Consider the following 14,783-nt stretch of genomic DNA (forward strand, 5'->3'; position numbering starts at 1 on the left):
GACCCCTCTAAGTTAGGTTGCTTAGTTTTCCTACTTTTTTTCTATTGATTCTTTTGCATTTGGTTTAAATTCACGTGAAGACAACATTTAGACAAAACTTTTGTTTGTTTCCATGTACTCTACTTCGTTAATGTCAATTCCTAATTGTTCATTCTTATCCCTTTTTTCAAGAATAATTAATAGCTAATGACCTTGCAAGGTAGCATTTAGACAATTAGATTCAAATCTTATACCTAAAGCCTTTTGGGAATATAAAAGAGAATTTTATGACATAGCCTCGAATTGGCATTCCTTTTGTTACCTTTCCAATCTTCTTCTCCCCTCCCAATCTTAACGAGCTTCCAGAGAGTTGTTATGTATGATATCTCACAATTTTTAACACATGTGTATTAGTCTTATTACCATCCTACTTCAAAATTTTGGGTCCATATTGTGTCAATGAACGAGAACAAGGTTCATTGGGGAGGATTGATTCAACAAACTCATGGACTAAGTGGGGATTTTAATTCTGAGTTTGGCAACCATTACTGTCAATATTTTGATATCAGACAGGCCTGGAATATGGGTCCACTTGCGATGGTTGGAGGAGAAGCTACAGATCAGTTGCCAAACATAGGCCATGTCAAATCATCTGGCACCATTATCAGCCGTTTTGAGTCACCAGCTTCTGCCTTTTATGCTACAGAAAACTGCATGGGATTTGCAGAATACGATTGCCAAGTTGGTATTCAACCTCAGTTATCTAAGATTAATGATTTGGAATTCCCTTTGTATCAATCTCCCAGGGAAAACCTTTTCTTGGATTCAGCAAATCAACCTGACTCCAGCTACGACTTGTCAAACACTTTGCAGTCCATAGTGAAATCTCAATTGAATAATAATCAATGTCGTGTATCCCCTGAAAGTTCCAGTAAAATTTCATGTGGGAATTTTCCCACCACCAAGTTCCTTCCAATTGAACAACAGAAGTTGTTCATTGATGGTGTTATCAGGGGCTCCTCATTTCCTAACAAAGGAAGTCAGGACCATATGGTAAGTTTTCCCTTTTGGCCAACCTCATATGTAGATTTTTTCATGTGTCCATTACTTGAAGGTTCTATTGGCTTATGATGTTAATTTACTTGTATGCAGGTTGCTTGTGGATCTTTTAATTTACCTGTTGCACATCTGAGATTTTCTTCTGAGATTGAGAAGTTGTCTCCCACACTTTCAGCAGCAAGTGTGTCTACTGTTGGAAACTCTGCTTCTAATGGGGCAGTAGTCTCAAGTAAAACACGTATAAGATGGGCTAAGGATCTTCATGAGAAGTTTGTTGAGTGTGTGAATCGCCTTGGAGGCTCTGAGCGTAAGTAACTTAACTAAATTTACTTATTGGCTATGCATCTATGTAACATCTTATAGTCCTCTATTGCTGCTTCACTATAGACGCAACGCCAAAAGCTATATTAAAGATGATGGACACAGATGGTTTGACTATATTCCATGTCAAAAGTCATCTGCAGAAATATAGAATTGCGAAATTCATTCCAGAGCCCAGTCAAGGTAAATTCTATTTAATTGTTTACTAGACTTGCAGTGTAGTCTCTTTTTTATGTCATTTACATTTCTTGGTGCTTGAATTTACTGACATTCATGTCATAAATGGTGAGTATATGTTTTTGCTATACTGCTTGTCAAGGTCGAGAATATGAGCTTCACTTTTTCCCTTTGTTTTGATTCTTTAATTCTTGTTGAGACTTAAATAAACTAATGCAGATTGTAGGAAGTTCAATGCAGAATAAATGCATTTCTTCCCTCACATGCTAGAAAGTTTGAGTTGATCTACTAAATGGCAAACAGTTTATTCGTTTTGTGTTATTGTTTTCCTTTAGGATATTACTTATTGTTCTCCTTTATTCTTCCAACCAGTTATTCGTGATCTTCGTTGTTCTTCCATTCTTTCAAATATCAGGTTAACTCCACATACTGAACCGAAAACTTTCTTCTGTTTCAGGGAAATCTGACAAAAGAACCCACACAAAGAATTTGCATCATCTTGATGTAAAAACGTAATGCTACTCATTATATTCCTATAATAATAGTATTTCCATGAAGTTTCTTAGTTCGTTTTATAATCTGCTAAGTTAACACTGTTCTTGATCTTCAGTGGCTTACAAATTAGAGAGGCACTTAAGCTTCAATTAGATGCTCAAAGGTGTCTTCACGAACAACTAGAGGTATATCCGTGCTATCATTTTTCTTGCGAGTTTTTATTTATGCTAGTATATTCTCTTGCTTTACAAACTTTTAAGGTTCTTACATTGTACTTAATCTTGGATCCTTTCAACCCTCTTGTAAAAAAAATTCAATACTGGCCAAACCAGCTGAAAGTTTCTTGAACCTTAAAGCATTGAATTTCACATTTTTTACCTTCAACCAGCTTTTGATGGAAGAAAGATGTAGAGATTTTAGTCACAGAAGAACAATGAAATCCAATATCTCACATACTTATAAAATAATGTATCATTTTTACAAGAAAAATGATATATTTAAAGGCTTCTAGACATCTCTATTTACATTTTGGCCTTTTACTAAAGCAAGACATACTCATTTGGCATAGGTGATGATGTGAATTTGCACTATCATGTGCTAAAATGTGGATAAAAGTTAGGCACATATTTTGAGGAATTGGATGCTAAAACTAATGAATGAGAGGGGATATTTGGATTCTTTTAACACTCTTTCCTCACTTCAAGTTTTCATATAACTTACTTTGGTGGTGCAGGTTCAGAGAAAATTACAGTTGAGAATTGAGGAACAAGGAAGGCAACTAAAAAAAATGTTTGACCAGCAGCAAAAGACAAGTAATAACCTCTTATATGCTCACGATTCAGCCACTGATGAAACAACAATTACTCATAAAGATGGTGAGGTTTCTGTTTCTGAAGGGGCCAACAATTCCTTCTTCACTTCCAAGGCCTCGCCGAGCCAATAATTTGATTCTATGTATAAAATTACAGTTTTCCACATGCTTACTCCTTGTAAGAACCAGATAGACCACATCCTGTGATTTTGTTATGGGAAGAATAACATTGTTGTTTATCCTACAAATGCAAACTCTCTCTATGAATTAGTACAAAATTTAGAGTGCTTACATTATATATTCTATAGAAACAAACAAGTAGCATTGTATTAAGGTAGCTTTACTAGGGGGGGAGGGAATAAACTTTGTAAGCAGAGTCTTCTGTGTTTTTTCAGCAAGGTGCCACTCTTTTACATAAATGTTGTGAAAGGTGATTATGCTTTTATCATTAGCCGCACCAATTGTTTGTTTCATTGAAAAAACATTTGTTTGGTAAAATGATTCACATCACATATAGGGGTATTAAAAAAATCAGCTTCTATTGTTGTTTTGTTTTCAGCTGTTGCATATGATCGGTTGTGTTTGGCTGTTAAAATTTAAGAAGCAGAAAAGAGTGTTTTTTTTCTTTTCTTAAAACTAAAATCAAACCTCATATCTTAATTACAGAACCTAAGTCACGAATAATCTGTAGTAACAACTTCTTATCAATAACACTTGTTAAGTATGAGATAATGAGATCTTCAACTAGTGTTTTGAGTATGAGACATCAATAACAATATGTGTTTTGTTTAGATTTTTCACTTAATTAAAGATGTTTATATATTTATATATATTTCACCGTGTCAATTCAAAATTTCCATTATAATCCTAAAATATATTTCAATCCAATATACATATTGTTTTCCTTATAAAGTAGGCTGAATTTGGATTAATCAATTTTAACATTTCTAATTACTCATTGTATTAAAAATAATAATAGAAGAGAATATTATTTTAATCCTCTACTATTTCTTTTAGTGAATTTGGAGTTAAATTATGAATTAAACTTAATTGCTGCTCAAACTACTTAGCTTTTTTTCTTGTGAAAGAGGTCTTGAAAGTGAATAAGTAGAAAAAAAAAAGAGAAATAGAATGAAAATGAAAATGAGATTGTTTTGTGAGAGATAAGGAAAAAGTTTATAAGTGATTATGATTGATTTGAAAGAAAAATAATAATAATTTGATTATTTAATTACTAGTTGAGAATGAAATCTTTTACCAAAATAGAGAAATTTGATTGTGACATATAATCCATTCTCTTAAAATTGCATGACAGACTTATTCATTGTTTACCTAAATAACTGTTGTGAGAATTGATTATTTAGGCCTCTACAACAAATTTATATTTATCAACTATCTTAAAATATGATGAATTAGGTAACTAAGTTTAAGAAAAGCCTTTTAATTTTGAAATATGATGTAAAGGACATTATTGATGAACAATATTAAAAATTATTCGTGGTTATTATTGTTGAGTGGTATGCTAAAAGTATTATTTATTAATAATAATAAAAAGAATATATTTAGCATAGAAAACATAAAAAGGGACGTATTGTCTTGTTAAAACGGAACCTTGAATAGACCGGAATCTTGAAGGCTTGTTTTTATTGAATCCTATTTCTGACGGCCGTCCTTCCTTGGCATTTCATTTTTGGAGCTTTATATATATATTAAACTTTTTTAAATTTCGTTTTAGTTTTTTTTTAATTTATCTATTTTTAGTCTTTTTGTTTTCAAATATGATAATTTTAGTCTTTGAAATAGCATTTTTATATTGGAAAGTTTATTTGCATATTCTTTGGAAAACAATAATAAATTCCAAAATTAAAAGAGGGAGGAAAACAATCAGGTTTTAATATTTTAGAAAATTCTAAAATATTAAAACTATGTTTACCTTTATTAAAGTTATAGTAAATGAAATTTACATGTCCTTAAGTTTTGAAATGAACATTCAAGTTTTGGAATAAAAAATCGTTTTCCCTAAGTTCTTAATAAAATGACACTCATCGCATTTTTAATTTCCCAATCAAAGTTTTCCATCTCGTGTTTTTTTTTTAATAAATGATATTCACAATCTTGAATATTTAATATAGTGATACTCATGTTCCTAATTTTATTTATAAAAAAATAATTTTTTTGTTTATAAAAAAATCATTATTTTTTTATTTTAAAACTTTAATATTTAATTTTCATATTTTTTTATCTAAGTTTTAAATAATATAATATTTAAAAAGATAAAAAAAAAATTATCACTTTATTAAAAATATAAATTTTGTACTACTCAACCCACGAAATTCAAAACAGTTATTATCCATCTTGATAGATATTAACAAGAAATGTATCCATGAAACTCGACACGATATCAAAGCAATTATTAGTATACATTAACAATAAATGTATCCATGAAGTTCAACATCATATCAAAGCAATTATTAGTATACTTATTGCCTTTAAATACAATCACATAAAATATTGTGCACACTCAGTACTTAATACAAATTTACTACTCTAAGACAGAAATCAGTCAGTATTCATAACTTAGATTTATAATTTACTTCTCTCTTATATGTTGATTTGGTTTTTATTTTAGATTAGATTGAGTAATTACAATTAAAAAAAATATTTATAATTTAAACTTATACAATTTAAGTTACTCTACGTTGATATGTTGATAGCTTTAACATGTTCTTGACATGAGATTATTCATGTTATTCTACTACTTTTTATCTTAAAAAAAATCATCTTATCATGATTAGAATTTTTAATTAGATTATGTAGGTTTCACAAGTCTTTTTAACAATGTGAAGAATTATATGGAATAATTTCACAACTTGAAAATTTATCGGTTACAAGCCATTTTAGAAAGGCAAATGTTGTGAAGCAAGTTTCTTGGAAGCCTCTTACTTTGTGTTGGATTAAAGACAATGTTGACTGTGTGTCGAGGGAAATATTGGTAGAAATTGACTCTTGTGCTGTTTTTACTGATGCCAATCCTAACTTTGGGGGTTAATACAAATTTTTATGCATAGTTCAAGGTTGTTACTGTTGCCATTAAAAAGTTGTTGATAAAAGCTAGTTTTTTCTTTAGCTGAAAATATATTATGAATTTCTCATTCAAACTTTTATGTTGTTCAAAGTCATTGGTTGAATTAATTGTATTTATTCTAAAGTTTCTTTCACTTTTACACTCACATTCATCTCGAACAAGCTACCACTCTCACGTGCACATAATCCAATACCTTTTGTTTTATTATGTTATACTAATGTACATGGTAACTGCTACACAAAAATTACAATTCCTTACAACATTCCAAATGGTTATTAAATAAATAATATAAAAAAATATATGGTAATAAATTTTTAATATTTTAAATTTTTTCTATATTCTTTTATTAGTAAAGAGTCAAATTGCCGATAGAAAAAAAGTAAAGAGTAAAATTATATAAATATAAAATTCTCTGTTTTTTCTAAACAAAGAAGAAAGACAAAAAAATAGAAAAAAAAATGATTATGCTGTATTTATATGTCTTTAACTCAAAAAGCATTTCTTTTCTTTTAAAATATTTTCTCATCGTTAATAATAATAATAATAATAATATATTGTATATATATTATTTAGTTTGGATAATATATGAATATTATATACATCCAATTTTATGTATTATTGTTTGTTTTGTTTCATGTTAATGTCAATATTTGACCCTTTAGACAATATTAATATTTAGTGATAAATATAATTTTAATAAATCAGAAAGTTGGGCATCTTTAATTAATTAAAGATATATATATATATATATATCATAAAAGTCATTATAAAAAATAATTATAATTTAATTATAAGTGTGATGAAATAATTTACAAGAACTTTCTTACGTTTGTGATTAATTAGGATAAAATATTGAATTTTATTTTTAATCTCTTTACATGAATTAAAAAAATAACATAATTTAATAATTTTATCATAAGGTTACATAATAAGTCTAATTGAGTATGACTTTGGTTCACACAAGTTTTTATGTTCCGTTGAGTATTACTTTAGCTTACACACAAGTTTTATACTTTAGCTTACACACAAGTTTTATGTCACCAATTGAGTATGATTTTAGCTCACATACTAGTTTTATATTACTAATTGGATATGACTTTATCTTAGACAGAAGTTTTATCTCACAACATTCATAACTTAAGACTATTTGCATTGGTAAAACATAACATATATTCTAATATCAAAATTATGATAATAAGCATATATTTTGAACTTTGCATGTTTCTCAATTTGTGAATGTTTTTATTTAAAGTGCGACATTTCCAAGTGAAATAATGAAAATTATAAATATAGAAAAAGAAAGACTAACACGTGACTATTTTTTGAAAAATAAGAGAGGTTAAATCATCTCTTTGTAACATTCATAAAGACCAAAATCTCTATTGAAATTCAAGTTTTTTGTTGATGAGCATGATAATGCTAAGGATTTGCTAAAGGCTACATGTGAACAATTTACTACATCTAATAAATTTCTTGCTAGCTCTCCATGGAGCTTACTGGGATGAGATATTGTGGCTTAAATAAAAGCCTTGAAGGTTACCATTGATTCTTTCATAATGCACTATATTTTGTGCACCTTACCGCATTAATATGTCCCCTTTAAAATCTTTTACAACACTGATAAGGATAAGTGGTATAAATGAATGGTTGATCATGTGTGTTTAAGAAGCGAAAATGTTACTAATGGAAGAATGGTAGAAGGTGAACTTGACTATGTTTAGAGTAAGAAGAATCAAGTTAAATCATAAGAGAAAGATTCATTCTTAACCAAACATAAAGAAACAATTAAATTCTTTTGTAAACAAAAGAGACACATCATGAAGAAAGAATATAATTCTTTTAGAATTGGCTAGAGAACAAAGGTAACTTTTAGTTTGTTAAGAATCTAATACGGTTAATTTTAATCATAACATTGGTGCATTATTTTGGTTCTATAATTCATATTTCTAATACCTTGCAGGTTATGGAAAACCTAAGGAGGTCAGTGAAAAGTGACCAGTATATCTACTTGTGAAACATGATGAGTCCACTTGTAGAGGTCATTGGGATATGTAGTTTGGTTTTGAGTAGTGGTTTTATTTTTCATTTAGAAAAGATCTTTTTTGTTCCTAGTTTTTTTAAGAATTTGATTTCATTTAAAAACTTACACCTTTCGGTTTTAAAATTATATTTTAGAATTTTGTTTTTAGTTTGTCAAATAAATCTAAAAATTTTGGTTTTGATTAATTGTGTGATGATATTTATTCCATTATTTTGTAAAATAATAATTCTATGCACATTATGCCTAGGTTAAAACAATGTATTGTGAATGAAGAATCTTGTATTTTGTGGCACCGAAGATTGAGAGACATCTCCATATAGAGAGTTCAATGTTTAGTAAATGAAGGAGTACTTACTCTTTTGGACTTTTAGTAATTGAGACTTGTGTAGATTTCATTAAGGATAAGTAAACAAACAAATCTAAATTTGGTGTAATGAGGAGTTCAAACTTATCGAAGATCATTCATACAAATAATTGTTGTCCATATATGGATGCAAGTAGTCTTAAATACTTCAACACATTTACAAATTATTACTCAAAATATATGTATCTTTACTTACTTCGTTCCAATGATGAAACTTTGGATGCCTTTAAAGTTTTTAAGGATAAAATAGAGTTATAATGCGAAAAACAAATGAAGATTGTGAGATCATATAGAGGTGGAGGGTATTATGGTAAATACACAAAGAATGACTAAGTGTTTGGTCCAATTACGAAATTTCTTTAAGAATATAGGATTGTTGTTCATTACACTTTGTCTAGCTCCCTAGATCAAAATGGTATGACAAAAAGAATGAATCAAACTTGAATGGATATGGTGAAAAGCATGAGGGGTAATGCAAAACTTCCTCAATTCTTATAAATTAAAGCACTTAAGACTACATTGTGTTTATGATAAATCGATTTCTATTCAAGGTTTATTTAAACGCACATTTTGAGTTATTCAAATGTTGGAAACCTAGTTTACAACATGTACGCATTTTAGGAAATCTAATGATGTTGAAACATATTATCATTCCACATGTCACTCGCTTGCCCTCAAGGCTTGCTTAAACGCCTTCAAGGCCCACACTGAGAGTCATTCACTCAAACTCTTTAGGTGCATCACTTGATTAATTGAGTTGACATTTTGCTTCAATGACTAACCTTGTGTAATTCATGGATTTTTTGGTTTGTCTCGCTCAAATATTCTAAGTTTTACTTGTGCGAGAATCATCCTCTTCACTTGAACATTAGAGAAACTTTTTTTTCATAATAATTGAAATTAAACCAGAAAACTAATAAAAAAAGTATAAGTTCCCAAATAGAAGTTAAATTTAACAACAAAATATGTCAATATTTGTCACTTACTATAGTAAACTCATTATATAAAAACTAGTTTTAAAGATAAAAAATAATTAATTACTATATTGACTAAATTAGATACTATTTTAAACATTAAATAAATTATTAGTATTTAAAATAGATTCTATTGTTAATAAAATTTATAAATTAGTTTATAAATTGTTATCTAATTAGCTATCAATGATTTAGTTATCAGATTTAGAATCTAAATTAATTGGTAATTAAATTATTGATAGCTAAATCATTGCTAAATTGAGCGCATAGGATTTTGAAAGTTCCGACCGGTACAAAGTAATACATTGTTCTCCAAATTGCTCTTGAGCAAATAAACAAGTTGTCTTGCAATGAACTAATAAGAATATCTGGTTCAGATTTATTTCTGAGTTTTTAATGTGTCAAAATTAAGGCACAACAAAAGTGAGTAGGATCTGTGTAATGCTACAATGCTTGATACTTTACATAAGTCAGAATGTACCTAGACAGAAACGATGTCCTGATGCATTAAGAAATTCGCTTTGTACGAGGACAAAACTATGTCTGTATACATTGTTAACTTTTTCTCTCACTGTTCATCCCTTACATTTTTTTATTCTCCTAGACGTCCTTTCATTTAAAAAATAAAAACCTATTTGAAGTCTTGGATAGGTAGGGACTGTTAATGCCTGTTTTCTTCGATATAAATGAGCACCATAAGTGGAGCAAATAAATTTGCGGAAGAGTTTAGGTTAGGTTTTGAGAGAGTAGAGAAGCATGTATCAGTATAGTTCCCAAATGTATGGAACTGAATGGGAATCCTACATGGGGATTAGCAACCTGGGAAAGGTTGTTGGATCAGAACAAGTGAGTGTTGTTGACCCCAAAAACTCACCCTTCAACATTGTCACCAATCCTTTTCAAATTCAAACCCCACAAGGCTTTTGTGCAAGTGCAACAAAAGGCCTTCTGAGTTTTCAAGCTCAACAACATGGTCATCATCAGCATCAGATTGAAGTTCCTTCTTGGAGCTTTGAGTTTCCAAAGACCACAACAACTGACTCTCACATGCTGAATATTCGCCAAGCCTCTGGGGATAACTTCGCCACAATCACCACTAAACAAGATCCACCCTCCTCTCAATTCACAAGCTCCTTGTGCCCGGTTGCTGAATCCTTCTTGTCGTCCAGCACTGATGCAGATTGCCCTTCTTCTTCTGAAAAATATTGTAAAATTACTTCCTATTCTGAAAAATATAGTAGTATGCAGCCTGATGGTATGCCATATTACGATCACTGTTCACAAGAAGAAGATAAATTACTGAGAGATGATGCTGCCACGCACGAAAGGCCCCTTGAAATTTCTTTTCAGAGAAACCAGGTTCTTACTTTTAAAGTGTGTGGTTAGTAGTTTCTGATTCCATTTGAAGTATACATGATTTAATATGAAAGCATCCTTGTTTTTTCTCTAACAAAATATTGGAGGAGATGTAACCCTTTTTATCTTAGCTTCGTTTAGAGGAAAATTATCAGTCTTCCCTTATACAGAAATTCAAACGGAGAACTCATTCATATGTTCTTAACTTAGTTTTAATGAACCCAACACTTTTCTATAGGATTTAGAAACTCCAACCAATTCTCTGTAATACTAAAACTCATGAAAACTTAAAATGGATCATACACCAGACCCACATCATTATCTGCTAGTTTGAAATGCAGTATTTTTTGTGCTATGAGATGTAATATGTTATGTCTTGTATTAGTTGGAGTCGTGTACAAAGCCACATAAGCAAGCTCCTCATCGGCTTTGTGGGGTTACCTGTGTAACTTCTAGCAACTCTGTTTCTAGGAGAGGCAAAAGAAGAGTAAAATGGACCAACGATCTACACGAGCCATTTATGATGATTGTTAATAGTCTTGGTGGTCCAGAAAGTAAGTTAACAACGTAATAGTACAGTTTACACTTAAAGTAAAAAACAACAAAGAAACCTCTTGTTACCTTGTACTTAGTTTGTTCATTGTTAATCGCAGAGGCAAAACCTAAGGCTATACTAGATAAGATGAAATCAGATTTGCTGTCCATTTCTCATGTTAAAAGTCATTTACAGGTAAAATCTAATTCCAGGGAACAATTTCTTTGTCGTTCTTAAACTTTTTCATGCATTATAATAGTCACTAATATTTCTAATATGTGCCTTGCAGAAATGTAGGTCTACAATACACGTGCACAAAACTTTGCAGGGTAAGTTACTTTTGTCATTGCCAATGTGATATACTACTGCAATGCATATACCATCTGAAATTCTATAAAACATATTTCTTTTGAACTGTACTATTGGTAAGCTCAATTGGAATGAAAAGAGTAAGGTGGAAATTGGAGAAGTGAAATTTATAAAGGTATTTGGACACTCATTAAGTCTAGATACATCTCATTATGATTCCTCAAATTTTGCCTTCTGATATTTAAATATTTCTACCAAACACAACCTACCCTTCAACATTTTGTTTGCTCGATGAGTTATAATTTCATTTTCTGTTATTGGGGTATATCACACAGTTACCACTTTGTCTTTCAGAAAAATCCAAGGAAGGACAAGGAATGGATGGGGTGGCTGAGCTTCAAGTGAAAATGTAACATCAATTAAACTATACAATCTACACTTTTGTGTTGTTATGATACTTTTTATATATATAGATATAATAATAACGAGACCTTTCTAACTAAAATATCAAACAGTTAACCTGTTTTCTAAATGTATACTCTTTAATCTGCAGCCACATGCAAATTGAGGAATCAAGGCAACTACAGCTAGAGGTTCGGAGGAATATTTGCCAACAACTAGAGGTAATACACAGAATTTCTTTGATGAAAATATCTATTTGACATGAATGAAATTTTTTATGAAACTCAAGCATTTGGATGACTTACCCTTTAGTATCTTGTGTTTGTTTCTTAGATGCAACGAAATTTGCAAATGCTGATTCAACAGCAGAGCCAGCAACTCAAAGTAATGTTAGATTACCAAAAGAAAAAAAACCAAACAGAAGAAGACCCTTGACACAGAACTGGAAGCAACTGTCTCCAAATGATGGTTCAATTGTTTTAGTAAGTTACTCTATTTTTGCTGCCTTTTGTCTTGCAATAGACAATCGAGCATGTAAGTGTGAGAAACGATTTTTTGGCAGCGACTTCAAAATGTAACTATGCATCTTGTTCAGCACTCCCACACAAATCTCACAGTATTCATTCACATATGAAGAGAGGTGTCACATAATTTAGAGAAAAACTGAAGACACTTTCACTTTGATACCTGTATTTATTGTATGGTTTATTTATTGTTAACTATCCTTCACATCTTAACTTAACAAACAGATAATTGTGAAGGCTATATTTCATAATTACTTCTTTAGTTCAAATTTCACTGAATACAACCCTTTACATTATGTTTGTCTAAACAACTTTAAAGATTAAGAATTTTTAATTTTTTTGAAATTTAAATTATTTTGATTTTAAAATCTTAGTTTTTAAATACTTTATTTAAATTATCAAAGTCAACAAAACTAAATTTGAATTTAAATTAGATAGGGCAGTTTCTTTTCTACTGAATACAAAAATATTATATATAAATAAAACTTAATATTAAAATTTATGAAAAAAAAGTTAGATAATTTTAAATATGTAGTAATTTTTAAAATAGAAAATATTAACATTTTTTACATCATTATTAATAAAGAGAAGGAGAAAAACAAACTATAAAAGCAATAAAGGAAATAAAGAGAAACAAGAAATAATATACGGAAATTCAAAATCTTAACCTTTTTTTATTTTTTAATAAGATTTGAAATTTTAAAATTTTAATTGATCAAAATATATATTTTCATAAATTTAAAGAATTTGAATTTTCTTAATTTTTTTATACAGACAATTTTTTTCTCCATGAAACATTTCACATTAAAAAAAAGTGAATTATCATCTTACATTTTCTCACTTAAATACAACACTAACTTAGATTTCAAATGACACAACACCTATTTTCTCTCTAAGCAAACAATGATTTAATTGTTATGGCTTAAATAGGAGAAACAAAAAAAAGTAAATTAAACAAAAACTTATTGCTACAAATTAAAGTATTGAAATTAAATAAGATAAAATGAAAAATAACTAATTTATGATTGAATTGAATTCGATTTCGAGTTTATTTCACACAACCAAACCAGTCACATAATCGCTACATAATTTTTAAGAAATTGGATGGTAAGATCATGGTACCTAAAAAAATAAAATCAAGATATGATAATTACTATATCTATAAGCAATGGAGACTGAATGTGTCATATTTATTGGTTAAAATCTGAATTTTATCATAATCATTGAATCAATCCAATTTAATTGACTCAATTATATCTAATAAATAACTAAATACTCACATTAACGATTTACATAGATACATTATTTTTATCCTATATAATAATAATAATAAATTTTATATAATTTATTTATTATAAATAACTATATATTTTTTATTAAAAAAATTATTTTATTATTAATTATTATTATTTTATTAAAATATTTGTGTTGATTAAATTTATTTAATAACTAATATTTATAATGAAATCTACTTTTTATTAATGAAAGATGTAAAAAAACGTGAGATCTTAAGATAAAAAAAAGCAAATTTGGAAAAAAACTAAATGCATTTTCCTTTTTTTCTCTTATTTTAAGGAGTAAAGAAATTTATTCTTCATATTTATATTTTTTTCCTTCTGTTCTCTACAAAATCATAAATCCAAATAAGAGATATACTTTCACATCGGAAGAATACATTCATTAAAAACAAAGAGATTAACCATTACTCCTTATTAAATACTAACTAAACAAATCATGTTGCTTTGCTATATTTAGAAGTTAATTATAAGACATAACAATATTTTAACAAGTCATTAAACTTAATAATTTTTAATTTAATTTAAAATATTTCTTATAAATATTTTTATATATTATTTATTAATTTTCCTCGTCAAATATTAATCCCGCGTCACTTATATGTAAGTGAATTTCTTAACTTATGAGTTCTGTATTCTATACATATATTATCATCATTACACCTAGTTATAATTTATAGCGTCATTATAATGTGGACATACAATGAGGGGAATTATATTTTTGGAATTTCTAGTTTGTTGGTTAAACTTCGCTTTCATTTTTTTTTTATCTTTTGAATCATATTCAACATTAATTATCAATACATACATCTTTAGCGTTTCCATACCAAAAAATGCATGCTCACACACCATGACCATTTGGTATTATATTTTTAAAATTAGGTCAGTTTTAAATCAATAAAATGTCTATTATTTAAAAATAAAAATAAAAAATATTGATTTATGTTAAAAAAATCAACATACCTGAAAATTAGTGTAACATCCTATATTTTTTCATATCTAATAATCATAATTTATATGAAATATTAAAATAAATATATAAACATAATACAAATA

At 28.7% G+C, this 14,783-nt stretch overlaps 2 protein-coding genes across 2 annotated transcripts; both read left to right on the top strand.

The window, feature by feature from the left end:
- The first annotated feature begins 208 nt into the window (after window positions 1-208).
- Window positions 209-3,290, top strand: LOC137814130 (uncharacterized). Its single transcript, XM_068616701.1, has 6 exons — window positions 209-1,032; window positions 1,132-1,345; window positions 1,426-1,542; window positions 1,994-2,048; window positions 2,147-2,216; window positions 2,765-3,290. Exons 1-6 carry the CDS (start codon window positions 439-441, stop codon window positions 2,972-2,974), a joined length of 1,260 nt encoding a protein of 419 aa, XP_068472802.1. The 5' UTR covers window positions 209-438; the 3' UTR covers window positions 2,975-3,290.
- A 6,601-nt stretch (window positions 3,291-9,891) lies between these two features.
- On the top strand, window positions 9,892-12,614 carry LOC137814131 (uncharacterized). Its single transcript, XM_068616702.1, has 7 exons — window positions 9,892-10,665; window positions 11,048-11,216; window positions 11,316-11,392; window positions 11,487-11,526; window positions 11,861-11,915; window positions 12,060-12,129; window positions 12,242-12,614. Exons 1-7 carry the CDS (start codon window positions 10,063-10,065, stop codon window positions 12,341-12,343), a joined length of 1,116 nt encoding a protein of 371 aa, XP_068472803.1. The 5' UTR covers window positions 9,892-10,062; the 3' UTR covers window positions 12,344-12,614.
- Window positions 12,615-14,783: the final 2,169 nt, after the last annotated feature.

Source organism: Phaseolus vulgaris, chromosome 1 (genome assembly GCF_000499845.2).
Source record: "Phaseolus vulgaris cultivar G19833 chromosome 1, P. vulgaris v2.0, whole genome shotgun sequence".
Taxonomy (NCBI): domain Eukaryota; kingdom Viridiplantae; phylum Streptophyta; class Magnoliopsida; order Fabales; family Fabaceae; genus Phaseolus; species Phaseolus vulgaris.